This window comes from Passer domesticus, chromosome 19, assembly GCF_036417665.1.
Source record: "Passer domesticus isolate bPasDom1 chromosome 19, bPasDom1.hap1, whole genome shotgun sequence".
NCBI classification, from domain to species: domain Eukaryota; kingdom Metazoa; phylum Chordata; class Aves; order Passeriformes; family Passeridae; genus Passer; species Passer domesticus.
In genome coordinates, this window is record NC_087492.1 from 2,264,243 (window position 1) to 2,291,959 (window position 27,717).

General features: G+C 57.2%; 1 protein-coding gene and 1 long non-coding RNA gene across 2 annotated transcripts; both read left to right on the forward strand.

The window, feature by feature from the left end:
* Window positions 1–460: 460 nt before the first annotated feature.
* On the forward strand, window positions 461–10,724 carry TBX2 (T-box transcription factor 2). Its single transcript, XM_064394663.1, has 7 exons — window positions 461–1,576; window positions 2,285–2,552; window positions 4,989–5,135; window positions 6,229–6,305; window positions 6,383–6,552; window positions 7,775–8,388; window positions 9,187–10,724. The coding sequence occupies exons 1-7, from the start codon at window positions 1,212–1,214 to the stop codon at window positions 9,625–9,627; spliced, it is 2,082 nt and encodes a 693-aa protein (XP_064250733.1). The 5' UTR covers window positions 461–1,211; the 3' UTR covers window positions 9,628–10,724.
* Window positions 10,725–22,340: 11,616 nt separating this feature from the next.
* Window positions 22,341–26,942, forward strand: LOC135283783 (uncharacterized). Its single transcript, XR_010349419.1, has 3 exons — window positions 22,341–23,029; window positions 23,175–23,314; window positions 26,741–26,942. It is a non-coding gene; the product is annotated as an uncharacterized LOC135283783 (long non-coding RNA).
* The last annotated feature ends 775 nt before the right edge of the window (window positions 26,943–27,717 follow it).

Below are 27,717 nucleotides of genomic sequence, written 5' to 3' on the forward strand. Positions count from 1 at the left end.
GGCGCTGCGCGGAGCGGCGGGCGGGCCGCGCCCCACCGCGATCCGCTCTCCGGGATCTGTCGTGAGGCGGCCGCCGCCGCCGGGCTCCCCCCGGCCTCTCCCCCCTTGCCGCCCGCCGCCCCCGCGGAGCCCGGCGGGGCCTCCGCCGCCGCCCCCCGCCCCCGCGGCTCCGCTCCCCGCTCCGCCGAGGCGGCTCCGCGCTGGCCCCGCACCGGCGGCGCAGCCGGGGCTGACCCGGTATGCGGAAAGGAGCCGGGGGTGGGATTTCGAGCACTTTTCTCTGTCATTGGTTAATATTTTATTCTGTTGACATGTTTTCTTACTGCCGATGCTTCCGACACCTTCTTCTTTTTTTTTTTTTTTTCTTCTCCCTTTTTTTTTTTTGCCTTCTTCCCTTCCTCCCTCCCTCCGCGCCCCCCGCCCCCCCGCGCCCGGAGCTTGGCCGGAGCTGTCAAAACCCCGCCTATGCAGATCCACAATTGGTCTGAAACGCGTAAAATCAGCAATCAAGGGGGCTTGGCTCATTAGCGGGCGGATCAGAGCAGGAAGGACATGTGAGATAGTCACAGTTTTACAGAGATCAGGACAAGATCTCACCGCTCCCACTCGGCTCCTTTGGCCATGAGCAGCCCGAGCCGCAGCGCGCAGCGCGGAGCGCGGAGCGGGGCCGGCCCCGCCGGGGCGCAGCCCGGGCCCGCGGGGGTGTGAGGGCAGCGCGGCCGCCCCTGCTCCGCCGCGCCCCGCGCAGCCCCGCGCAGCCCCGAGCCGGCTTTTGTTTCTATTTTAGTGTCGGGAAGGACTTTCCTGGGAGGGCTCGTTCCCTCGCTCGCTCTCCCTCGCTGCAACAACAACAACAAAAAATAAGGACCTACTGTCTCCCCTCCGCAGACCGGGAGTCCCAGGAGCCGGGAACTGCTTCGCTTTTCCTTTTTTTTTTTCTTATTTTTTCTTTCTTTTTATTTTTAATTTTTAATTTTTTTAATCCCGAATCTAATTCGGCTGATTTTCGCCTCTTTTTTTATGCCTTTTTTTTTTTTTTTTTTTTTTTTTGGAGACTGTGTGTGTGCTGTTGATTTTCCTTCCTCTCCCAGAGACTCGAGCGAGTTCGCCGGGCAGGAGAGGGGAAAAAAAACCCAAAACCCAACAAACACACACGCGCGCGTTTTTGTAAAGGGAATCCCTCTTTTTCTCCTGGATTTGTGGATGCACCGATGAGAGATCCAGCCTTCCCAGGGACTGCCATGGCTTACCACCCCTTCCACGCACCCCGGCCGGCTGACTTCCCCATGTCCGCTTTCCTCGCGGCCGCCCAGCCGTCCTTTTTCCCGGCTCTGGCTCTGCCTCCGGCGGCGTTGGCCAAGCCCATGCCGGACCCGGGGCTGGCCGGGGCGGCCGAGGCCGGGCTGCACGTCTCGGCCCTGGGACACCACCACCAAGCCGCCCATCTGCGCTCGCTCAAAAGCCTGGAACCCGAGGAGGAGGTCGAGGACGACCCCAAAGTAACGCTGGAAGCCAAAGAGCTTTGGGACCAGTTCCACAAGCTGGGCACCGAGATGGTGATCACCAAGTCGGGGAGGTAAGAGCCGGCCCCGCGCAGCGCCCCCGGCCCGCCCCGCACCTGCGCGGCCGCGCAGCGCCCTCGCCCCTCGCTCCATCCCGCTCCCCACCCGTCCCCGGGAGTTAACGCCGGGACTTTCGATCCCTGGAGTTTTTGGGATGTGTTTCCCCGCTGCTCCTCCGAGCTTTCCCGTCACCGCTTCCCCCGCCTCCCATTACTACTTTTCCGAGCGCGATCCCGAATTAAATTCGTGCGCGTTAATTGAGCGATCGACACCCCCCGCTGCCGTTCTTTGCGCCGCTTCCCGCCGCTCCCTTCCCTCCTGCCAAACTTTCCCCACGTCCGGGGTCGTCCCCGGCCCTGCCCGTGGCCCAGGGCCCGGGGGAGGCAGCCCGAGGTGCTGAGCGAGCGGCTCGGCGAAGGGCAGAGAAATAGAGGAAAACAAGAATACATTTTCTCCCCTTATTTCCCGAAATGGGATTTTTGAGCTTTTCCCCGCTTTCTGCCACGGTGTGGGCAGCACGGCGGGATGAGAAGAGGTGGGACGTGAGGAAGGCTGGGAATCCTCAGCGAGCTGAACTAAAAGATGGTGGTTTGGGAGCAGCAGCCGGGGCCGGGCGGTGCCGGGGCTCGGCGGGACCGGGGCCGGGGGCTCGGTGGGAGCGGGGCCGTCGGGGGTCGGCGGCGGGCGGGGGCAGCCCTGTACCGCTCTGGGTCTCTCCGCAGGAGGATGTTCCCCCCGTTCAAGGTGCGGGTGAGCGGCCTGGACAAGAAGGCCAAGTACATTTTGCTGATGGATATAGTGGCGGCCGACGACTGCCGGTACAAATTCCACAACTCGCGCTGGATGGTGGCTGGCAAGGCCGACCCGGAGATGCCCAAGCGCATGTACATCCACCCCGACAGCCCGGCCACGGGCGAGCAGTGGATGGCCAAACCTGTTGCCTTTCACAAGCTCAAGCTCACCAACAACATCTCGGATAAGCACGGCTTTGTAAGTGCGGCTGCGGGGCAGAGCGGAGCCCCCCGGGCAGGGACCCCGGGAAGGTGCGGGGTTTGCCCGGTGCGGGGTTTGCCCGGTGCGGGGTTTGCCCGGTGTGGGGCTGGCCCGGTGCGGGGTTTGCTCGGTGCAGGACCTGCCCGTGATCTCCCCGGGTCAAACGCGAGGTTTTAGAGCCTCCCCCAGCCGGGCCGGGCTGAGCGGCCGGGCCCGGCCAGGCCTTGCTGTGGCCCGGCTGCCCCGCAGCCCCCGGTCCCGCCCGGCACCGAGGGGCAGCTCCGGTTCTCCGGCGGAAGAAGGAGGGTTGGGCTGCGGGCAGCTCGGGCTCCCCTTGCCTCCCGCACCCCCGGCCTGTCGTGCTGCGCCTGGCCAGCCCTGGAGGCTCTGCGGGGACAGGAATTTTGGGAGGTGGGTGTGCGGGGAAGCCCCGACGGGGCGGTGGCCGGGCTGGGGGTGCCGCTGCCCCCCGGACCGAGCGGAGCCGGGCCCGGCGGCACCTGCGCTGGGCTCCGCAGGCGGGAGAAGGGCTGCAATTGTTGGCACCATCTGCCTCTGAAAACCCCTCTGTTTATATCCCTCCTGATGGTATCTGCATCACCTAAAGGAGGTGAAACAAAACGAAGGAATTAAGCCAAAAAGCTACCAACCAAAACAAAGAAAGAAAGGAAAAGGAGAGAGGGAGAGAGAAAAGAAAGACAGGGAGAGAGTAAAGAGCGCTGGCCATGCAGAGAGCCGCAGAAAGCGGGGTCAGAAGGCGAGGGGAGCGCGATCCTGCGGGAATGCACGGAGGGGAAATCCCAGGCAGCTCTCCTTCCTCCGAGCCAGCGTTTAGGGCGATAAAGGGAAAGTTCATCGTGCAGCGCTGCTGATACGGTAATTAGCGGGGAGCCGGGCCCGGCGGAGCCCCGGGGCTGCGGGACCCGCTCGGGCGGGGAGCTCCGAGCAGCTCCGCACCTCCCGGAGAACTTTCTTTCCTCTCTCTTTTTTATTTTTTCCCTTCTATATTTTTTCCACTCTCTCTCTCTCTTTTTTCTTCTTCTTCTTCTTTTTTTTTTTTTCTTTCTCCCTCTCATTTTTATTTTTTTCTCTTAAGGCAGGAAACAGCGTCTTTGTTAAATAATACATTGCGAGGTTATTTATAGCCAGAAAGGTAAATCGATAGAGAAGGAGTTTAAAAAATACCTTCTTTTTTTTTTGTACTGGTGAAAAACTAGTTTGATTCAGCGCTTTTAACGGTTCGCCTCCTTCAATTAAAGATTTCTGGTATCTGTCGTTGTCCAAAATCCGGACTGTTAAATCTGCGAGATGAGGGTTTAGCCAGTGCCCATCTGGTCAGAGAGGGATGATTATTTTTTTAAAGGAATGCAGATTTGCACGCCTGAATGAGACTTTTTGCACCATTTTTATGATAAATCCCATCTAGATTATATCAATATAACAGCAATCCGACAGTTCATCAGCAGGTGATTATTGCTTGGGTTAAAAAAAAGGGGGGGGGGATTTTTTTTATTACCTTCTAAACCGAAATGAAGTGATAATTATTTAGCCATTTGGCTGACGTTATTTGACAATAATTACTCAAGCTTTCGCCGTCCCTCTACGAATTCTGGGCAGTGAATTCTGCATTTCAGTGCGACCACAGCAGGTTGGGGAATTATTTAAAAGCTATCGTGCAGGAAAGCAGGCAGCGAGGGGCAAGGGGTCGGAGCGGCCCCAGGGGCGCGGCTTGGAGCGTTCAGCCGCTTCCAAAAATCCTCAGCCAAATCGCGGGGAATTCGGGTTTTACTAAAAAAAAAAAAAAAACAACAAACCAAACTCAAAAAATAAAACGAAAGGGTAGAGAACGGCTTGGAGTGTTGGCGAGGCTTTCAGACACCTGGCTGGAAAAGGAAAAAAAAAAAGTCTGTTCCTTCTGCAACGTTGCTCCGAGACATAAATTTGCTATGGCTCGTGGTGAAACGCTCCTTTCAGGTCGCAGGAGCTGCCTGGGGCTGGCACCGGCTCCTGCCGCCCCCGACACTCACCCAGAGCCTTTTAACATTATTTTTTTTTGTGGTGGTGAGGGATAGTAATTTATTTTTAAGGACGGAAATATGAAAAGCGGTGAGAAACGTGTCGAAAAGTCGCCTCGCGTTCGCAGGGTTGTAATAAAACTGGGAGATCCCTTTTGCTGCTTTATTGCCGTGCTTAACACCCGCAAAGATGCTGTTCTGCCTGCGTTCCCTGACCTCCCTCTTTGGGGACAGATCCTGCAATGGCATCAACAAAAAAAAAAAAAAAAAAGAAATCTTCTGGCATTGCTTCCTCACGGCGAATTTGAGTGGTGTATTTTTTGGGGGATGTTTTTGGGAGAAAAGGGTTTTTTTCGGGTGGGAGCTGGACGCGTGGGGCTGACGGCAGCCGCGGGCTGTGCTCTCTCGCCCATCCCAGACCATCCTGAACTCCATGCACAAGTACCAGCCCAGGTTCCACATCGTCCGGGCCAACGACATCCTCAAGCTGCCCTACAGCACCTTCCGCACCTACGTGTTCCCCGAGACCGACTTCATCGCCGTCACTGCCTACCAGAACGACAAGGTATGGCCGGGCAGCCCCTGGCCCTGTTCCTCCCCCTGTCCTGTCCCCATCCCCGTCCTGTCCCTGTCCCTCTCCCTGTTGTCACCCCTGTCCCATCCCTTACCCTGTATCAGGGTATTTTTCTGTGTGTGTGTGTTGGCGAGGATATCTGGGGGCAAAACCCAGCAACAGTAGAAAGGTTAAACCTCAAGCCCTCAGAGTAGGATGCACCCTCATACTGCTTGTATTATTATCGCTATTTTTAGTGTTATGTTATTATTATTTTTATTATTACTATTAATAATTCCCCCATGGGGTTTGTTGTGCCTTTCTGGGCTGTGGGGTCTTTGCTGCAGGCCCAGGTGGTGAAGAGCAGCACCAGGCCTGGGCAGCCTCACCAAGGAGGTGCCCAGGGCTCTGGAGGAGCCAAAAAACAGAGGCAGATAAGCTAATTTTAGTTGCTTTCGTGATTTAGCAAGTGTCACCCTGCGAGCAGGCAGAGCCAGGAGCGCTCGATGGGGAGCAGAGCCCCTGCCGTCCCCTTCCAAGGGTTCTGCGTGTGTTTTAACCCAAAAGCTGACCCCCACCTCCACCCCTGGCTGCTGATGCTAATTGACAGCTCTGTCTGAGGGTCCTGGTGGGCTTGTTTCCCTCGTAAAGTTTATGGCGAAGAGTCACAATCGATTAAAGAGCACTTTGTCTGCGCGGCCGCCGCCGGCCGTGGGCCCCGTCGGGCGGGGGATGCTCGGGCCGGGGGATGCTCGGGCCGGGGGTCGCGGCGGGGCCGGCCAGCCGGGTCTTTTCCCGATCCCCTCTCGGGGCCGTGGTTCAGGGCCATGCATTATTGAGCGCCCTGATGTCGCAGCAGCCCGTGGCAGGGAGGGATAAGAATAGCTTTTAACCAGCGCCGCGCAGCTCAGTCGCCATCTTCCCTCCGGGGGGCCGTGAAAAATAACTTCCTATCATTAAGACGCTATTAATAATTCAAGCCCAAACCTCAGCATCATTTTTAATAAAGCGTGCGGTGTGTTAACGCGGGCCCCGACGGCGGCGGGGAGAGGGGGCGGCCGGGGCTCCTTCACACCGCCCCCTCTCTCCTTCTCCCCCCCGGCAGATCACGCAGCTGAAAATCGATAACAACCCCTTCGCCAAAGGCTTCCGGGACACGGGGAATGGCCGGAGGGAGAAGAGGTAAGCGGCGCGCCCGTCCCCCCGGCCCCGCGCCCGCGGGGGCTCGGCCGGTGCCCGACGCTGCCTCTGTCCCGCAGGAAGCAGCTGTCCCTGCCGTCCCTGCGGATGTACGAGGAGCCCTGCAAGCCCGACCGCGACGGCGGCGAGTCGGACGCCTCGTCGTGCGAGCCCTCGGCCGTGCGCGATGCGCTGCACTCGCCCGTGGGCGCCCTCCCCAGCCCCCTGCGCCTCAAGGGCAGCGGCAGAGGTGAGGCAGCAGTCGCCGTCGGTCCCCAAATGTCCCCAAACGCTCTGATTTCATGCGGGCAGCGAGGGAAAATATTGGGGGAAATAAAGATGGGGATGCGCCCAAGGGAGCCCAGGGTTCAAAAGGATAAAAATAGAGGAAAGGCAAAATGCATTCAGGAGTTGCAATGTTTGGGGTTTTTTTCTTTATGTATTTTCTTTTGAATGTGTATTTGATGCTCTATCCACCTGATGTCTTGTATTTAAATTATACAAGAAGATTGTGTGCTCGCCATGTTAGCCCGGCGTGCCCTGCCTTCCATGGGAATCTCACACTCCCCTAAAAAAGACAGAAAAAAGAGAAAAGAAAAATAATTCATACATTTGAAAGAGGAAAAAAATGTTGTAACTTCAGGGCTTCAGGCTGGTAAATGGAAATAAACCAGCATCTCCCACGCTGCTGGGTTCGATGCTGGGTTTTGTCTCGCCGCACTATCAATCTGCTCTTTAAACTTTCCACCAACTCGATCCCCTGCAAACCTTCATCAAAACTGCAACCCCCCGCCCCGAGCTGCAGGGAGGGTTTATTACACCCCTCTCCACTTTCAAAGGCTTCCCCGAATATTTGCCCCAGCCTGCAGAGCTTCACCTCACCCGCACCAAAAGGCTTTTCTCGTTTAGTGGAGCCTTTCAGGCAGGGGCTCAGCTCCCCTCGCCCTCGCCAGCCCCTCGCCTCGCATCCCCCTGCCTCCTCTGAGAACTCAATGGGGTTTTTTAAATTAAAGTCCTTTTTAGAGAAGTCCGTACCATGCTCCCAGCCTTAAAACTGCCTCTTTAACCTGTCTCAACCTGCACGTTTGGAATAAATCCACGGTGCACTGGCAATCAGCTCCGTGTAATTAAATATACGCAGGACCATTTCCTCCCGGGCTGTCACTGCCCGTTCTCCTCGTCCCCGCTCCGCTCCCGCTTGGGCTTTGCAGCCGAGGAGAGAGATGTCACAGATTCTGGTTCTCCATCGAACATGCTTTTCCTGTCTGCCACATCCACAGGGCTTGCTGCTGTTAATCCCCATTCCCCAGAGTGACCATGGCACGAGGACCCATTTCTGCCCCCAAAACGAGTCTCTCCCATTAATAACGATCTCACTGCCCAACCTCCCGCTGACACCGGGGCTCTGGTGAGTGACCCCTTCCTCGCCTCCCCTGGGCGCTTCTGCTCTGACCCTGTGCCCTTCCTTGCAGAGGAGAAGCCAGGGGCTGACAGCGACACGGAGGTGGAGAAGGTGCCGGAGGAGCGGCCGGTGGCAGCAGCCAGCCCCAGCGCGGAGGACGCGACGCCCCGCGGCAGCCCCCGGTGCCCGGAGGAGCGGGGCAAGGAGAGGCACAGCCCAGAGAAAGGCAAGGACGGAGCGTCCCCCCGGGAGGCTCCTGGCGAGGGCCTGTTCGGCACACGGGGCCTGGAGAAGGACAAGGTGGAAGGAAGGAGGAAAGAGACGGAGCCGGGCAAGAAGGACACGGAGGGCGGCGGGCTGGGCAAGGAGGCCTTCGCCCCGCTGATGGTGCACACGGACAGCCCCCCGCACCTGAGCACCGGGCACCTGCAGAGCCTGGCGCTCTCCGGCCTCCATGGGCAGCAGTTCTTCAGCCCGCTGGGCGCTGGGCAGCCCCTCTTCATCCACCCAGGACAGTTTGCCATGGCCCCCGGCGCCTTCTCTGCCATGGGCATGGGACACTTGCTGGCCTCGGTGACCGGCGGGGGCAGCCTGGAGAACGGAGCCCTCTCGTCCGCCCCGGGCGCAGCAGGGACGGCCACCCCCTTCCCTTTCCACCTCTCCCAGCACATGTTGGCCTCTCAGGTAAGCCCTGTGTCCCCATCCCTACCCCTGCTGTCCAGTGGGGCCCTGGAATCTCCTCTTCATGCCCTCCCTAAAAGCTCCCTGAGTGATGAGGCAGGTCAGGCCTGGCCAGTGTCACCCCCAGTGTGGGGACATCCAGGGTGGCCCCATTGCAGGGAAGGAGCTGCTGGTCCCCTCTGCAGCCCATAGGGACGAGGGGTGACACACGCCTGAGTTGTTACCAGATTTGGCACAGGCAGAACATGGAGGACATTTTGAAGGCGACTTTGGGGTTGATTTGAGAAGGAATCTCAGTTTTTTTGCAGCTGCTGTGGCTCCTCCATAGTCAAGGGCAGAGTCAGGAGCTGTGGCCCTGCCTGACCTGGCTGTCCCCATCCAGCAGCTCCCTGTCTTCCTGTCAGCTCTGAAGTGCTCCCACAGTGCCTGCGCTGGTGCTGCCTTTCCCATCTGCTCTGGTGGAATACATAAAGATGTCTTTGAACTCCCCTAATTTATCCATCCTGCTTAACAATGTGTTTTAATGCGGTTACGGGGCTGTGATGCTGCACAGGCAGCGTGCGGGGAGGGGATGGGGCAGATCTCAGGGGTTTGTGCTCAGTGTGCCCAGCCTGGCTCGGGATGGGCTGGAAGGGGCTGTTCCCCCTCCCTCAGCCACACAGATACCCCCACGCTCTTTTCAGGGTGACACCGAGCTGTTCCATCTTTGCCGTTTTTTGGGAACCCATCCGTGGCGGGGCACACAGAGGGCGGAGGCAGCAGAGCATGCTGACAATCTGACATCTCTCTCTCTCTCCCCAGGGAATCCCGATGCCCACCTTCGGCGGACTCTTCCCCTACCCCTACACCTACATGGCAGCGGCCGCCGCGGCCGCCTCGGCCATGCCGGCCAGCAGCGCTGCCGCCGCGGGGCCGCTGTCCCGCAACCCCTTCCTGGGCAGCAGCCGGCCCCGCCTGCGCTTCAGCCCCTACCAGCTGCCCGTCACCATCCCGCCCAGCACCAACCTGCTGACCACCGGCCTGCCCGCCAGCCTCAACCCCGGCTCCGAGGGCTCCAAGGCCGGCAGCAGCCGCGAGTCCAGCCCCCTGCCCGAGGTGCACAAGGGGGGCGGCCAGCGCCCCGCCGCCTCCCCCAAGGGCTCGTTCAAGGAGTCCCTCAATGAACTGCAGAACATCCAGAGACTGGTGAGCGGGCTGGAGAGCCAGCGGGAGCTGTCGCCCGGCAGGGAGTCCCCGAAGTGAGCGGCGGGGCGGCGGGGCGGACAAGCACTGGTATTTTGTACAGCACAGTAGAAATATTTATTGCCGGGAGCAGACAGGGAGCGGGGTGCTGCAGCGGAGGGATGGACCCTGCCGGCCGTGAGGATCCACCGGAGCCAGGAGGGGCAGCTGGAGCGCAGGGCTTGCCCACTCCCCCCTTGGGCTGTGGGGCTGGGAGCGGCTCCCCCCGCTCCAGCGAGACCCCCAGGACCCCCCAGCCCCCCGCTCCGGGCAGGGTGAGAAGCTGGTGCCGAGACTCCTGATGGACGGGGCGGCCCCTGCTCCGGTGGGGAGCGAGAGGGGCCAAACCCTCATCTGTGAGAGGGGAGGGGGAAGGAAAAAATAAAAAAAAAAAAAAAAAAGAGAGATAAGAAAAGGAAGATGGAAAGCAAACCGCCTCGGCAGCCACCGCCGAGCAGGGCGGGCACGGCGGGGGGAGCCTCGTGGGTACCTGGGCAGATATTTATGAAATAAATGGTAATTTGTGTAAATAAGCTATAAGGATCCCAGAATATGCAAATTGGTATTAATTTATTCAGAGTTGTACATTGGTGTGTACATAATATTTAGAGTTTAACTCCTCGCATTTAAGTTTTTTTCGTTTTTTTTTTTCATTTTACATGAACATATATATTGTAAATGAAAACTATTTAGCTCTTTGTGATTGAAGGAGATATCGGTTTCTCTGTGTTTTAAAATATTGTTTATCCCGCCTGTTCTCTAGGACAATCATGTGCCACTGATAAAACAATTTTTGGAGTCATTAAAACTAAGATTTCAATCCTTTAACGGACTTTTGCAAGGAAAAAAAATAAACTAACGAATCCAAAACGTAACTAAAACATTGTTACAGTGCGGGGTATAGAGAATGCAGGAATAAACCTCAGGTTTTTATTTTTCACTCCAGAACAAAAAAAAAAAGTATAATAAATTTAAATATCACAGGACTGTGCTCTATATTTGTTTTAAAATAAAAAGATACATGATTTGCAACGTGCTGGTTACTCGGGTATCTGTCTGTTCAGTTTTGATGAATTCTCACATCTTTCAATAATAAAAAAAAAACTCTACTCGGAGAAGTCCTGCCGCCTCCCGCCTGTTTCATTCCCGCGGCCGCTCCGCCCCGTCGGGGCCGGGCTCCTCCGCAGGTGCGCAGCGCGGGGAGCCGCCCCTTCCGCGCTGCGCGGAGCCTCCGCGGCTGGCGGGGGAAGCCCGAAACGCCCGGGCCGCGCAGGGCACGACCCGCCGGCTCTGTCCCCGGGATTCACCGCGGGGCAGGTGCGCGGGGGCGGAGGGGAAGCGGCACCGGGACCCTCCGCGGGCTCCCGGGGCAAAGCAGAGCCGGCAAAGCTCCGGGACCGGCGGGGAGCGCTGCTGGCACCGGGACCGAGCGGGGCAGAGCGGCACCGGCGGCCCGGCGGAAGGGATAACGGGGAGGGGATAACGGGGAGGGGGTGACGGGGAGGGGGTGACGGGGAGGGGATGGCCCGGGCACACCGGTGCCGTCCGGGATGGTGACGGAGCGACCCGGGCGTGCCGGTACCGCCGGGGATGGGGCCGCCGTGGGCTTTAAATGCCCCCGTTTGCCCCCGCGCCCGGAGCCGGGATTCCTGCTTTGCTCAGCCAGTCCCGGTCCCCGGCGGGATCGCGGTCCCGGGGGAAGGAGCAGCGATCCCTCCTTTCCCGGTCGTTCCCGGTCCCATTCCCGGTGGAAGGAGCAGCGATCCCTCCTTTCCCGGCCGGTCCCGGTCCCATTCCCGGGGGAAGGAGCAGCGATCCCTCCTTTCCCGGCCATTCCCGGTGGAAGGAGCAGCGATCCCTCCTTTCCCGGCCATTCCCGGGGGAAGGAGCAGCGATCCCTCCTTTCCCGGCCATTCCCGGGGGAAGGAGCAGCGATCCCTCCTTTCCCGGTCGTTCCCGGTCCCATTCCCGGGGGAAGGAGCAGCGATCCCTCCTTTCCCGGCCGGTCCCGGTCCCATTCCCGGGGGAAGGAGCAGCGATCCCTCCTTTCCCGGCCATTCCCGGGGGAAGGAGCAGCGATCCCTCCTTTCCCGGTCGTTCCCGGTCCCATTCCCGGGGGAAGGAGCAGCGATCCCTCCTTTCCCGGCCGGTCCCGGTCCCCGGGCGGGCGCAGGGCGCCCTCTGCTGGCGCCGCCGCGCAGCCCCGACGGGGCGGGCCCGGCTCCTCCTCGGCCTCCCCCGCGGGCACGGAAGGGGCTCTGAACCCCCCCAGAGTCCGAGGAGAGGTGTGGGGTGGGTTCCTGGGCGGGGGAGAGGAGATGTTGCCTCTGTGGTTATTTCTGCTCGCAGGGGACCAGCGGGGTGGGAATGCCTTCCTCAGGAGGAGGGATGCGTGGTGATTAAACTGAGGTTTGCAGGATTATTTCTGAATAAATAGGGCTCAGGATGAGCAGCAATTTAATGGGCTCTGTGTTCAGTGAGGGGGCACAAGCTGTGCCAGTGTAGGGGCTCCTCTGGCCATTTTCCCCCTAATCCATCCAGGCTGGATTTTGGCTCAGGTGGTTGGGAGAATCACAGCGGGGAGATGGTGACAGTGCTGCAGAACGTGCTGGGGCAGCCTCACGATGGGTTCCTGCCATCCTGGTAGCTCAGGACAGCCCTGTCACCCGTCCTGGACTGGGGACCAAGCAGGACAATCCCAACCTGCCCACAAAGCCCCTCTTCACTGGGGAGGGGAAAAGTGTTCTGTGGGTCCATGAGTGACCCCGAGGAGCAGTGCCCAAAGGGAGGGAGCAGGGCCTGCCGCCCCAGCCAGGCTGTTTCAGCAGGAGCCAGGCTGCTCCACGCCTTCCCCAGGCTCTGAGAAGCCCCATTCAAGCAGCTCGATGAGCAGCTACCGATTAGTCACGCACTGTGCTGGGATTGCTTTTCCTCAGCTGTGGAAAGGCGCTGGAGGCCCCGCGGGGGCACACCCGGCTCGGCCCCCCCATGGCTCTGCTGCTCTGCCCCTTGGCCGTGCCACTGTGGCCACTGCTGAGTCACAAAAATAAAGTTCTGGGTGTCCTGGTGCTGCCTGGAGCCGGTGTTTTACCACCTGAACGCTGGTCACCGGAGCAGCAAGGTCTTCACACACCAAAATCTTCACTAGGTGAGCGGTGAGTTCTGGATTTCTTCAGCCGAATGCACGAGGTGCTTGGCCAGGCACTAAAAATAGCAGAGCTGCCCTGAGGGCTTCGTGGGGCTGCTGGACAAAGCCCGGCTGCCTTGGCTGAGCTGCCGAGCGGCACAACAGCGCTGCTGGAAGGGCTCCATGGGCGGGTGTTTGTAAACAGGAACGCGAGCTCATGCCAGAGCATCCCGCAGCCCTGCAGAGGGGGACACGGATCGTGTCCCTGGGCAGCCCGGGGGGGCTCTGCAGGACCCCTCACCCCTCAGCTGGGCCGTGTTCGTGTCGTACCACAGGGCCACTGTGAATTTTGGGTCATGGACGTGGGGCAGAATAGCAGAACCAAAGAATGGTTGGGAGGAATCTTAAAACCTGTCATGTTCCAAGCCCCTGCTGTGGGTAGCGACACTTTCTACCAGTCCAGGTTGTTCCAAGCCCCATCTAACCCGGCCTTGAACACTCCCGGGGATGGAACAGCCACAGCTTCTCTGGGCCTCACCACCCTCACAGGGGAGGATTTCCCACCAACATTTAATCCAAATCTCACCTCCTTTAGCTTAAAATCATCTCCCTTGCCCTGTCTCTGTAAAAAGTCGCTCTCCATTTTTTATAAATTCCCCTGAAATACTGAAAGCTGAAGGAGGGGCGGGGGTCTGAGAACGATGCCCTGGAGCTGGGCACGCCGCGGTGCCAGCATCCTGCCCCCCACCAGGAGCTGCTCCAGCCCAGGGCCTGCCACGCACAGCTTCAAATCCCTCACTGGAATTTTCAACGAGCATCTGCCGCTCCCGACCGTGCGAGCGCGGGGTGCGGCCGTCGGGGAAGGACGGACGGACAGACGGACGGAACGGGCGCGGGTGGGCGGTGGGGCGGCAGCTCCTTCTGTCGGGCTGGCGCCGCGCTGCCTCCGCACCCGGGACAAAGCGGAGCGGGCCGAGCTCCCAATTAGAGCCCCGCTCCCAATTAGGGCCCCGCTCCCCGCGGAGCGCAGGGGGCGCGGCCGCGGGCACGGCCCCGGAGCCCCAAATCAGCCGCGGGGCCGCCGCTGTGCCTGCGGCTCCCGATGGCGGATCAATGGGCAGAGGGCAGCGGCGGGGCCCCGGCGGGCTCTCCACAGCCGGTTCTGCCACCGCCGGCCCCGGTCCCGGCCGGACCTGCCCGCCACCTGCGCGCCCGGGGCGGGATGCGCGGCCGCGGCTCCGCACCTGCGGCCGGACGGGAGCGATGGGGCTGAGCGGGGAGCCCCGGTGTGAGCCCAGCCGGTGAGAATCCCCCTTGTCTGAGCCCCAGGACCCTCTGCCTGGGTCCTTCCCGCTGGCACCCCCATCTCAAAGGTTTCTTAGCCCCGCTCCTCCGGTTCTGGCCCGTTCCCCGCGCGGGGCACGGTCCTGTCCCGGGCCGGGGCTGTGGGAAGGAGCAGCCGGCCAGGCTGTTCGCTGCCACAAGGTTCCCAGAGCCGCTTTGATCCGTGTGGGTGTCTGGGGGGCGGAGGGGAGGGGGGGCAAAGGCATTATCAGTGAAAAAGCAGCTGTTTATTTTGATACGGAGCCGGTTCTTAGCCGCAGGCACCGTTTGCTCCGTCCTTGCTCTTCGGGCAGGATGGGAAAGGGGAAAGGGGAGGCTCTCGGTTTATTCCGGTTGTTTACAGCGGCGGGTGATGGCGAGGCACAGCCGGGTCCGTCGCCCCCCGGCGCCCGCCCGGGCCGTTCCCAAGCCTTCCTCGGAGCCGCGCCGGGAAGGGAGGAGGCTCCGCTCGGGACATCCGACGGGATGAGCGAGGCTCCCGGTGGGGGGAGCCCGGCCGCCCCCTCCGCTGCTCTGCTGCGGGGGGAAACACCGCCCCCAGCCCGGGCCAGCGGCACGGGAGCGGCACCGCTTGGCTGGGAGGCGGCAGAAAACCCAAACCTAAACCCAAGCCCAAACCCAAACCCAAACCTAAACCCAAATCTAAACCCAAATCTAAGCCCAAACCCAAACCTAAACCCAAATCTAAGCCCAAACCCAAACCCAAATCTAATCCCAATCCCAATCCCGGTTTTCCCCGGCCCCAAACCGGGAATGCCGGCGCTGTGCCGGGCTCGGCCGCCAGGTGGCGCAGCGGCTCCGCGCCGAGGGGCGGCCCCGGGGGCGCGGCCGGGCCGGGGGTCCCGGGGGGTCCTAGAGGGTCCCCAAAGGGTCTCGGAGGTTCTAGAGGGTCCCGGGGGGTCCTAGAGGGTCCCCAAAGGGTCCCGGGGGGTCCTAGAGGGTCCCCAGAGGGTCCCGGGTGTCCCCAGAGGGTCCCAAGGAGTCCCCAGAGGGTCCCCGGGGTCCTAGAATGTCTTGGGGGTCCTCAGAGGGTTCCCCGGAGGCAGCAGAGCATATGAGCAGCACTGTCAGTGATGTCCGGGGTTTGGGTTCCTGCAGCCCGCAGGAGTGGGGGATCTCTGGCAGGAACCCCCCGTTGTGCCCGCCCTCCCGTCCATCTGTCCATCTGTCCTGCCGCCCGCACGGCCATGTTGCACCTTTCTGGGGCGTTTGTGTGGGTGCTGTTCCCTTTTTCTGTTCATGTGTCCATTGAGCAGCTGTCAGGTGGATTGTCGAGGACCTGGCTGGATCATTCTCCACCTTTATGGGTTCTGCCAAAAACGCACCCACTGCACCTCCAGAGCCCCTTGGAATGCAGGGAATACTCACTCCGAGCCCCTCCAAGCAGCTGGAAGCAGAGATGCTGTGTGTTCTGCACGGAAGGTCTTCCATTGCCTGGGGAATTAATGGATGAAATCATGCAGGAAAGGCTGCTCCTCTCCCCTTGGCATTGCTGGGAGCACAGGTACATCTGTCCTTTGCTTCCCATTGATTCCTGTAAATGGCCCTTGCCTCCAGCCCTGGGCCTGGCACGCTCAGTAATTCTTTGGAAATAAGATCTAATTAAAATGAGACAGCGCTGTCGAGGGACTACCTAATTGTCTTTGCAAAATGACCTTGTGGAGATCCTGGCTGGGTTCCCAGCAGAAAGGTGTTGTCAGTGCAAAAATCCTGTGTGGCTGGAGGGAATCAGTTAAAGACTTTTGGGAAATAATTCCCCAGGCTGGGAAATAATGAGCTGCTGGAGACACTGCAGTGCTGCTGTCCCTGGGCCAGCTCGAGCTGTCCTCCCCTTCCAGGCCTTGGGGACACCCTCAAAATGGCTTTAAAAGAGGCTAATTCCATGTGGGCCTCAGCCAAGGCCGATGCCAACAGGAATTCCTGGGGTTTCCCTCTGCCCCCAGCAGGGAGAAGGGGCAGAAATTTGGCTGAAAAAGCCCCAAAGGCACCCAGGATCCTCAGTGATGGACTCAGACGTGCCCCCAGCTCCGAGCTTACCCCACCCCATTCCTGCTGTGTCCTGCTCACTCCAGAGATCCCACTGGGCACCCTGAGGATGCTGCGAGGGGAGGGTGTCCCCAGCCCCCTTTGTTCCCACATGGAACATCCTGGGGACAGTTTTGGGACCTTTCCTGGTCTGGCAGCCAGCAAGGAGAGCAGCCAGCCTCCACGAGAGGGAGCGTTTGCAGGGATTTTGTTCCAGCTGGCTTGTTTTGGCTTTCCCCTGTTGTTTTAAAGCACAGAGCATCCCTCTGGCTGTCTGAGCCCTTTGCCTGCATGAAATGCTGGGAGAGCTGGGCAGAGGGGATGCTCTGCTCCCTCCCTGGCTGGGGGGAGGCTCCTGTCCCACGTGGACAGGGGGATGCTTTCCTGCTTTTGGGATTATCAAAAAGGAGGAGTCCCTCTCACTGGGGTGGCTGGGGGGTGTTGTGCCTGGTCTTGGTCAAGCGTGGGGCAGGGCATGAGCAGCCAAGCCAGCCCCCCACCACGGGGAGCCCTGGATTTGGCTTCACCAGGACCCCAGGCAGGGATGGCTGGAGGGACCCTGACCCTGGGATAGCCCAGTGGGGCTCCTTGTGGCACAAAATGGCTTTGGCAGCTCACACACTCAGCCTGTGGCCTGGGGTGCTCTGCTGGGACCCCATTTCAGGACTGGGAGGGGGATCCCACCCCTCCATCTCACTGCTCCCCTCTGCAAATCACTCTGAGACTCCCCCCACTGCTTGTGATCCTTCTGGAACGGGAAAGGGCTGTTTGTAATTTCCCAAGTGACTGCTACACAAATCCAAGGCCAAAACTCCCACTTCTGGGGGCACAGGATCACGTCCGGGTGCCTTGGTGGCCACACGAGCTGTGGGTGGCTTGGAAGCACGAAGCAGCTCAAGGCCTGGACGTGGTCCTGCCTCCCCCTGCCCTCCCTGGTGTCCCTGGAGCCTGGGAGAGCCCAGACTGCCCTATCTGCAAACTGCAGAGCAGATTATCAGCCAGCACATCTGAGATTAAAGACCCCTCTTTGTGTCTGGCTCCCCCAGGGCCGGGGCTGAGGTCGGTGCAGACTCTTTGGCACCACGGGGCTGATTGCTGGGGTAACCTCGTGCTTGGCTGGGGGAAGAGAGGAAGGCTCAGAAAATCTTCAACCGAGGAAAGGAACGAAGAAAATGAGAAGGGAACACACAGCAACAGTTTGTTCCAGCAGGGTGGTGGGAGGAAATTCTGAGCAGCTCCAAGTTTGTGGGATCAGGGAGAGAGTTACTGGGAGGGTTTGTCCCTTCAACACCCACTTGGTACTGGGAATCGTTGATGGGGAACCCAGTGAGGAGCCCAGAGGTGGTGATTGGCAGCTGCAGGGTGCAGGAAAGGCCTGGGGCTGCTCCTGCTTTGCTGTCCCTGCTGCACTGCAGAGCTCACAGGGTGCAGCTCGTGAATCAGAGACTGGCGCTGGGCAGGGAGGGCATCCTCAGCAACACACAGGGAGATTTGTTTTCCTGAGAGTGCACTGAGGGCTCTGCTTAGGAGAAATGGCAAAGATTTCTCTGTGTTCTCCCAGGAAAAATGTGTGCCCAGCTGCTCTGAGCAAACCTCAGGCTCTGGAAGGTGCACGGCCAGGAGCAGCCCGGGGCTGGGATAGTCCTGGCCAGCCAGAGTGGCTTAAAGGGCTTAGAGCAGCATGGTTCTTATAAACAATCACATGAATTAGCACAAATCTCATTAGATCCGTGCTTCTCCTGGCCTCCTGTGCTCCTAATGCCCCTCACAGGGGTTCTGTGCAGGCGAGGAGCAATGAAATTCTTTCCAAGAAGAAGGAGCCGTGGCGTTCTGGGTTTGCTTTTCTCAGAACCATTTCCATTACACCTAATGCACAGGAGAGCAGGAATCTAATAGGTAAAAAGCCATTCAAGGTCCTTGGGTATTTTAAACCTGATTTAAAGTTTTGGCTGCTCTGTTGGAGCAATGATGCAGCTGATGATGCCCAGGGGTGTCCCCCCTGTTGAGCAACAGGCACGGGGTGATTTCTGTGCTCTGATGTGCCTCAGACAGCTCTGCTTTCCCTTGGCTCTTGCTCTGGGCTGCCTGGTGCCCTGGCACCGTGGGGAATGGGGCTGTCTGGGCACGATTTTATAGCATGTTCCATTAGGGGTGTAGTGGAGGAGGTGATCAGTGCTCAGAAAACATGGGAATAGTAGATTTCGCCTGGAATGCTTTGGGAAAAGGAATTCATTTTCTCCTGTGCATGCCTGCTGAATGCTGCCCACTCCTGGGCAGTGCCACCCTCCAGTCTCCCATTTCTCCTCCCAGATCTCTCCAGGAAGCAGCACAGGAGTTTCCCTTGTTCCAGAACCACGGCAGCACCTCGGCTGCTGCTGCAGGACCAGGCTTGGGCTCCTGGCAGGAAACAACACAGGACTCTTAATGATAAAAAAATTGCTTTTTACATCTCTGCTGCTGCTTCACCTCCTGGCAGAGGAGAGATGTGAGCAGAAAGGAGCGGGGCAGGCAGCAGGGCTTGAGAAAGCAGGGGGCTCGGGTCCCCAGGGACTCGGTCTGTGGCGGGGCAGCCCGGGGGAAGCGAGCATGAGAAAGCAGCTCAGCCCCGCAGCCGCCCTTCCCATCGCTGCCGGCTCTTTTCATCTCGCTCCCAGTTTAAAAACCATCTTCTTCCAGCCCCGCGCTGCCGCCAGCCTCGGCACGGCTTCAAAGCGGGGCTGGCTGTGCGGCCGGGGCCGGCCCCGGGCTGCGACATGACAGGGGCTGCGACATGGACAGGGGCTGTGACATGACAGGGGCTGCGACATGGGCACCACAGGGGCTGTGACAGGGTCAGGGGCTGTGACACGGGCAGGGGCTGCGACATGGGCAGGGGCTGTGACATGGGCACCACAGGGGCTGTGACAGGAGCAGGAGCTGTGACACGGGCACGGCAGGGGCTGCGACACGGACAGGAGCTGTGACATGGGCAGGGGCTGCGACATGGGCACCACAGGGGCTGTGACACGGGCAGGGGCTGTGACATGGGCAGGGGCTGCGACACTGGCACGGCAGGGAGTGTGACATGACAGGGGCTGCGACATGGGCACCACAGGGGCTGTGACACGGGCAGGGGCTGTGACAGGGGCACCACAGGGGCTGTGACACGGACAGGGGCCGCGACACGGGCAGGGGCTGTGACAGGAGCAGGGGCTGCGACAGGGGCAGGGGCTGTGACATGGAAAGGGGCTGTGACACGGACAGGGGCTGTGACACAGCCACGACAGGAGCTGTGACATGTGCAGGGGCTGCCTCCATCACCTCCCTGCTCTGCCAGCCTGCTCCCTCCGTGTGCTCGTGGCTGCTCTGGAGCAGGCTTTTTGTGGGGTTCACGGTTCAGGGGCTCCTCCTCCAGACCCTTCCTGTCCCGCTGCTGAGCTCAGCCTTGCAGTGGGTCTCTGCTAAGCCAGGCACCTCTTGGAGTTTTGCATCTCCTTTTTACATTCCCACTTTGCTGAATTTCGGGGTTTTGCATCTTCTTTTTACATTCCCACTTTGCTGGATTTTGGGGTTTTGCATCTCCTTTTTACATTCCCACTTTGCTGAATTTCGGGGTTTTACATCTCCTTTTTACATTCCCACTTTGCTGCAGCTCTCTGTGGTGTGGCTGGGGATGAGCACGAGTGGGGTGGTTGGTGACACCACTGTCACTTACCCAGTGCTGGAGGGACACAAGGGGCTCCCACAGAGTGTGTTTGTGGGGTTTGGCACTTGGGCCACCTGGAAACAGCAATGTCCAGCAGAGCTGTCACTGAGCTGGCCATCAAGCCATCAGCCTGTGGCTGTCACAGCTCAGAGGGTGCTGGTGGATCACCCCCACCACAGAAGGACCATTGCCTGGGGTTCTCCTGCACCCAAATGACAGCTGGGAATGGGATCTGCTCCTTCCTGGACCACGCACAAGTGACTTCACCCCGCCTGGTGCTCTGGGCAGAAGCTGAGGGCAGCACCTGAATTTGGCTCCAGGCAGAAAACAAACAGAGAGCAGAGGGGCCAAGAGGTGCCAGGAGCCCAGGAGGAGCTGCAGAGCTCCCTGATGGAAATGTCCTGCCCAGCCTCTTCTCTCCTTGGCTTTCATTTGTTTGCCAGCCCCCAGATGTGATTCTCCATTTTCTCCCAGAGTTTTTGCCTCAGCAGGTCTGGTGGGAGAAGTGCACTTTGCTCGGTGACAAAACGCGTTCCCGAGATGGAAAAAGCTCTTTTCAAGGAAAACATGACATTTCAATGGAAAAGTACCTTTGCATGCTGTTTCTAATTTTAAAGCTCTGCCTTGGAATGCTCCCACGGACTTTGAAATCAGAGCTGGCTCTTATGCTTTCCAGGTTTTATCCACCTTTCCTATATAATTTCAAATTGCTCCCTCTGTTAACGAGACAATTCTGCCTTGGTGGATTTTGCATAGACTGCTTCCAAAGCACAGTTTCCCTTATCCCTCCCTTTTTTTCTCTGTTTTCTTTCCCCCAGCTCCAGACTATAAATACCTTTAGGCCAGACTGTGGGAAGTGCACAAAGCCCTGTACCTGGCCATGCTCTCAATGGATGAATGAACGAAATGTTCTTCCCGGACTGAGATTAACTCTTAAAGCCACACGCTGCAAATTAATGCATCTGCTCATTCCCAAAGCATTTCATCTCCCTTAAACCCCTGTTTAGCATTAATTTCTCCCTGTTAATCTGACCTGTGCCATGAGGGAGGGATGCTGGTGGGCTTTTCCCCCTCTGCTCTGCAGCCCTGGTTTGTCCTCCCCGAGTTGAAGTTTTAAAAAAGAGAGGAGCAGAGGCAGCCGTGAGCCGAGTGCTGCCGGAGCCAGCAGAGGGGAGGCGAGAGCAGAGATTCCGCCTCTGCCCGCTCCGCAGGACATTTCGGGCAGGGAAGAACGGCTACTGGGTTGTTTCTGTTAATTTCCCAAAACAAGAGCCTGATAAGGGCAGTGATCAATAGCAATAGCAATCGATCCATGGCAGAGCAGCAGTGGCGGGTGAAGCTGAGGGGCAGGCACAGCTGGAGGGTTTTCCCCATCCCTCATCCCTGCTAGAGCTGCATTTCTCCTGCATTTCCCCCGCATCTCCTCTGAATTTCTCTTGCATTTCCCCTGCATTTCTCTGTCCTGCATTTCCCCTGCACTCCCACTGCATTTCTCCTGCATTTTCCCCGCATTTCCCCTGCATTTTCCCCGCATTTCCCCTGCATTTCTCCTGCATCTCCTCTGAATTTCTCTTGCATTTCCCCTGCACTTCCCCTGGTTTCCTCTGTGTTTCCCCTGCATTTCTCCTGCATTTCCCCTGCACTTCTTCTGAATCTCTCCTGTGTTTTCCCTGTGTTTCCCCTGCATTTCTCCAACCTGCATTTCCCCGTCCTGCATTTCCCCTGCACTTCCCCAGAATTTCTCCTGTATTCCCCCTGCATTTCCCCGGTATTTATCCTGCATTTTCCCTGCGTTTTTCCTGCATTTCCCTCGCATTTCTCCTGCATTTCCCCTGCATCTCCTCTGAATTTCTCTTGCATTTCCCCTGCATTTCCCTGTCCTGCATTTCCTCTGCATTCCCACTACATTTCTCCTGCATTTTCCCCGCATTTCTCCTACATCTCCCCTAAATTTCTCTTGCATTTCCCCTGCATTTCTCCTGCATCTGCTCTGAATTTCTCTTGCCTTTCCCCTGCATTTCCCCTGCATTTCTCCATCCTGCATTTCCCCATCCTGCATTTCCTCTGCATTTCCCCAGAATTTCTCCCGCATTCCCCCTACATTTCCCCGGAATTTATCCTGCATTTCCCCTGCATTTCCCCTGAATTTCCCCAGTGTTTCCCCTGCATTTCCCCTGAATTTCCCCTGAATTTGCCCTGCACTTCCCCTGCATTTCCCTGCATTTCCCTGCATTTCCCCTGCATTTCCCCTGCAGCACTGCATCCCTAGAACCCCACAGCCACCCCTGCTCCCAGCTCCCACGAGAGGGGTGCATGCAGCATTAAACCACTGCAGTGGTGGCCAGATTCCCCTGTGGGGTCCAAGGGCACATCCCCCATGCCCAGTGGGGCCTGGCATCCCTGTCCTTGGCACAGTTTGTGCCAGCCCTGTCCCACGCTCTGGGGGAGCAGGGGATATTTATTCTGGAAGATTCTATGGTGTGCCTCACCCTGGGGTGAGGCACAAACAGGTTCACTGCCACAGGGTCACTCCTTCAACAGGTTTAAGTGGGTTTCACTGTAAAATGAATTCATTTCAACAAAACCTTTTTTGATAAATTAAACCAGCACCGCTCTGTATATAATTTCTATAAACAATCTTCTCTAGTGTTTACCTAACCTGGGCATGCAGAAACTCTTGCACGTTAAATATTAGATGAAAAGAGGCTATGAAACTTTTAAATAATTCCTTTTTTTTCCTTTTCAAAGCAAGAAAGGCAGAATACCATGGGAAAATGCTCTGCTGCTGTTGAGCTGAGGTTTTTCTGCCTTCTGCCAAGAGTGAAGGGAGACAAACCCCTCATGCTGCCACGGCTTTGTGTAGATTTTTGTGTTTCCAGGGCTGTAGCACGAGGTTCACTGGACTCACAGGGTGCCAGCACCCATCCCCACCCCCCCTGTGCAGCTGGTGATGTGATGATTTATCTCCTGTGTGATATTTGCAGGGTCCTGGGAAGTTTGTCATTCATAATTTGTGAATTTACCACAGAGCATTCATTAATTCATTAATTAAATTCATTAATTCATTAATTCACTAATTAAATACAACCCCACAGCAGGTGTTGGCTGGGGAGAGCTGGGCACTGTTGGCATTGAAGTGCCGTGGTGGTTCAGGCTGTGCTGGGTCATTTGCTGAGAGATTTGGAAGTTTTCCCTTGACCTGCCAGACTCCAGAGCACCCTGGAAAGATGGACTTGACTTCGGTGAGAACAAACTGTCCAGCTCATAAAACAGAGCTGAGCTGAGTGAGAAATCTGCCTGCAACGAGGCTAAAATTGGCCTGAAGGGGATGGGTGGGTTTGGGTGAGTTTGGGTGAATTTGGGTGAATTTGTGCTGCTCTCCTCCAGCAGAAGGAAGGCGGCTCCTTCATTTTTTGCTCCTGCTCCTGCACAAAGCCCAGCCTGGACACAGCAACATTTTCCAGCTTGGCTCCTTGAGGTCAGGTCCCTCCATTGGCTCACCTCCTTCTTGGGCTGGGCTCTTGCAGGTAAAAGTTTTAATCTTAAATGAATTTTAATCCTAAGTGAAGTCCTTGCTGCACCTGACTCCTCACTGTGAGCCACCAGAGCTGATATGAAAACTGGGGGGATGTGCTTTGCAATTAAATACAGCTTAATTGGGTTGGAGGGAGGACAGCAGAAATGTTTCTGCTGAAGAATTCAGTATTCAGAGATACCCTCACGTGCTTGTGCTGCTCAGCTCTTCAGAGCCTTGGAGCAGCCTGGGATGGTGGGAGGTGGAGTGAGATGATCTTGGAGGTCCTTTCCAAGCCAAACCCTCCTGGGATTCTGTGAAAGGAACGATACAGAACCACAAAAGAGACAGGAATGATATTGAGGACTCTGTGCTGTCAGAGTCCCACCTGCCAGGGGTGAGAGCTGGGCAGGCTCCAAGTGTCTTTTGTCACTGTCTTGGGTGCAAGAAACCCTTTCTGCTTTGGGCAGGGGAGCCTGCAGTGAGCTCACGTGTTACTTGAGGGTTTTGTGGACACTGGGATTGCAGGATCTGTCCAAAATATGTGTTAAAAATCAGCTTATCTTCCAAACAAACCCTCAGAAATTCCAGTATCTCCAAGATGTGCTTGGAAGTGATTTATTCTTTTTTTGCTTTTGGTGTTTCCCTGATGATTTTCAGCATTCTTTTTAATGACACTGTGTTCCCAGAGATCACTTTTGGTGGATAACACAGTATTTATGGAGAAACCAACAGCTAAATCTGGTTATCATTGATGTTGCTTATAAAATACACATAGCAACCAAGATACTGACCATGGCAGTAAATTGAAAATATATTGAAAACATAAAGCATTCTTCCAATTTATTAGTAATATAAAAAAATATATTTGGGCAGGTTTTTTTCCCCCACCCTTGATAAAAACAAAGATATAGAAGCTGCAGTGAGGAAATGTGTGGAAGTGTTGGTCCAGAGGCTGGCAGGGTGAGAGGTGTGCTGGGTTTTGTGGGATCTCAGAGAGCAAACAGCCCACTCTGGACATGCCATGGGCACAATTTCATTGCCAAATGCCTTGTGGAGGTGCTGCCTCAGGGTTTGTGCTGATCCCCCTGGTCCTGAGGGGTCCAGAGAGCAGGTTCAGGAGGGTTTGGAGTGGTGGCATTAAGGCAGGTGACTTTCCCCTGCTCCTGCAGCCCCTGGTTCTCATTGAGGTCACCCCTCTGCCCCCACAGCACTGCACACTTTGGGCACGTTGTGGAAGGGTTAACCCTGGCAACTGCTGGGTAAGTGTAAAAATATTAATAAGGCTGCTGCAGGTCGCCCTAAAATGGGAATTTATGGTGGCAGTCAAAGCTAATGTTTGGGATCAATGCAACATCCCTTCTCAGAATGAAAAAATAAATTAAACAGACCGTCATGGAGAGGGTATGTAACCAAATCAATCACGTTTATGGCATTTAATCAAAACTTGATTCACTTAAATTTATTCCATATGATAGCCCTGTGCTCCCCGGGATGCACACCTTGCTGGTGAGGCTCAGCCAGGCCCGGGCTGCTCACAGAGCCAGGGCTCAGCCTGGCTGCACGTTCATGGGACTGGGGACATTCCTCTGCAGGGTGCTCTGAGCACCCTGAGGGGGGTGTCTGTGCGCCCAGAAATGATCACAGGGCTTTGCTGTGGAAAAATAATGGCTGTTTAGAGGCAAATATGCCAGTGGCAAATATCCCAGTGGCAAACTGTGACAAGTATCCCAGTGGCAAATATCCCTGTGACAAATATCCCAGAGACAAGCATCCCTGCTGCCTGTTGGCTGTGTCTGGAGGATGAGGTGGTGCACAGCCCCGTGGGCAGCTGTGGTGGGACAAAACCTGCCCCAAAGCCCAGTGGGGCTGAGGGGTGCAGCCCAGGCACTCTGGTTTATCCCCATCCATCCATCCATCCATCCATCCATCCATCCATCCATCCATCCATCCATCCATCCATCCATCCCCTTCAGGAAGGCTCCTGCCACCATCCCACAGGCTGCCTGCACCACCAGGCACTGTGTCCCCACCCTGCAAGGAGGATTTGATCCCCCAGACCTTCCTTCTCCTCCTGGAAGTTGGATATTAGAATTCTTCCTAGCTGCATATATAATTCACTACATTAATCTTCCCTTAAAACCTGCTCCTTCCACAAAGCCCCTCTGTATTGATCCAGCAAAGACAATTATATATTATGGAGGGAGAGGGAGAAAGAGCTGGAATATTTGAGATTGGCCCTTCTGGGGGATTTATTACGTGTCTGAACTACAGTGTCTGCCTATTTTTTATTCTAAGCCTCCATGACAGGGGTCATGTCTTCCTCCACACACTGTACAGTGCTGTGCTCAGGGATGGGGCTCTATGAAATGCTCAGGATGATTGATCACACCCCACAAAAACACCTCTGGTGTGTCTGGAGGCGTGCACACGTGTGTGCACCACAAAGCCCAGCAGCAGGCACTGCTGGCACCTGTGCAGTGCCCCTGCAGGGTCCTGGGCAGCGTGGCCTGGCTGTGGGTGCTGCTGGGTGAGGGCAGGGTGTTCATCTGGAGACCTTCCTGAGCTGGATTTGTTCTGGTTCCCTGCTTTTTCTGTGGTTTCAGTGGTTTAATGCAGACCTGGGGCATGTCCCAGAGGTGATGCAGAGCAGGGATCTGGGGGATTTTCTGGAGATTCCCTGCACGGGAGCCCATCACCCTCTGGGCATGGAGATCCAGGCTGTGAGGATGCAGGGGGATGCCCTTCAGGACAAGCATTATATTCCCTCTCCATCCACACCCCAAAATCAGGAGGCAAAGCAGACAAGCTGAGAACCTCGTGAGTCAGGGAAGGAGAAAATAATGAATGAGCAGGATGGACTGTTTGTAAATGTGTGTGAGATTAATGAGCAAAGGCTTCTCCATAGCACAGAAGGCATGAAATCAATCCCCACTCTGAGAATAATGAGGGAATCAATAGGATTACGAGGTTAAGGCCGGAGTAAACCTGAATGACAGCTGCAAAATAAATTTTATTTGGAGGACGTGGCTGGGGTTAAATGAAATGTAATAAATAATGTGAAGCATTTAAGGGGTGGGGAAATGGTCCAGAGATATATGGAAGAACAGAAGGCCCTACAGTCGCTAAATCTGCCCAGTTTATACCCACAGCAGGTTTTCACAGCCAGTGAGGAGTGTGACACACACCCTGCAAGGTCGTGCTCTCTCCCCTCATTGTCCAGGACAGAGAGGGTGGCAGAGGGGTGGCAGTGGTGCCACCAGGAGCCGGGGCAGGGGCACCCAAGCAGGACAGGGATGTGAGTGTGTGAGCTGCAGCCTGGGATGCATTTAGTGTTTACTTGTATGAGCTGCAGCTTCGTGCGTCCCTTTCCCCCTGCATTTCCCTCGTGGTGTCCAGCTATAAAAAGCCAACGCTGCCTCCATCCCATCTCCCACAGAACTCCTGGAGCTGCTGCATGGCACAGAGACTGCCCAAAGCAAGGCTCAACCCTCCCCACACAGATCCTCTGCTGTGGTCGCTGCAGGATGCAAGAACCTGAAGTTTTCCCACTTTTGCCCTCGTGGTGGGAATGTCTCCTCCTGCTCTGTGCTCCAGCAGGTGCCTGACACCCTGCTGGCCTTGGCTTTGGGGATAAATCTGTGCAGGTGGGTGCAGTGCTGTGATTTCACCACCTTCTCCTGGTGGATGCTTTGGAGCCTGAAGCTTTTTGGGATTGATACCAAGCCTGCTGCCCCCTGAGAGCTCAGACACTTCCAGTGCCTCAGTGAAAAGGGAGCTGCTCTCAAAACCGGCCAGGCCAGTGAGAAGCTGTAAATGGCTGCCTGATTTTCCCAAAATTGTGAACTCCTGTTCCTGCTCCTCCCTGCTAGCTCTCAGGGAAGGAGATTTGCAGTTCCTGGGGTGTGGTCAGTGCTTTAAGGGCAGAGCCCAGCCCAGAGGGAGCACATCCCATGCAGCAGGAGCAGGGGATGGACAGCACGGATTTAATTCTTGAACCACCACGTAAAACCCATCCTGGGGTTGGTTCACCTGGATGCTTCTCCAGCAGGTCCCCCCAGCCCCAGACTGTCCTGGCAGGGCGTGTGTGAGGCTCAGCCCTGCTGATTGTTGCTCTCCGGGTGTTTTTCCAGCCGCCAAGGGTGTGACTGGCAGAGCTGTCCTGCGTAATTCATGCTGACAACAGCGGGGAGGCGAGCACAAAGGGAGGGATGGGAGAGGAATCGCTTGGATTCGTCCCTGTGGAACATCCCTGCTGAGCTTGGTGGGGCCTGAGGAGCTGGACCTGCCTCCTGCCACCCTCCCTGGAGCTCTGAGTGTCCGTCTGTCCATCCCAGGGCAGCATGGGGTCGCTGTGCCCTGAGCAGGGGGTGTCCCTGTGTGTCCTGACCCCGCTGTGTGTCCGTGTCACTGCTG

What these genes read in the sequence shown, in the direction of transcription:
- TBX2 (XM_064394663.1), top strand. Translation starts at nt 1,212, where the DNA reads ATGAGAGATCCAGCCTTCCCAGGGACTGCCATGGCTTACCACCCCTTC. An exon ending in AATGGCCGGAGGGAGAAGAG is followed by an intron (nt 6,306 to 6,382) that starts GTAAGCGGCGCG and finishes TCTGTCCCGCAG; the next exon opens with GAAGCAGCTGTCCCTGCCGT. An exon ending in CCTCAAGGGCAGCGGCAGAG is followed by an intron (nt 6,553 to 7,774) that starts GTGAGGCAGCAG and finishes CCTTCCTTGCAG; the next exon opens with AGGAGAAGCCAGGGGCTGAC.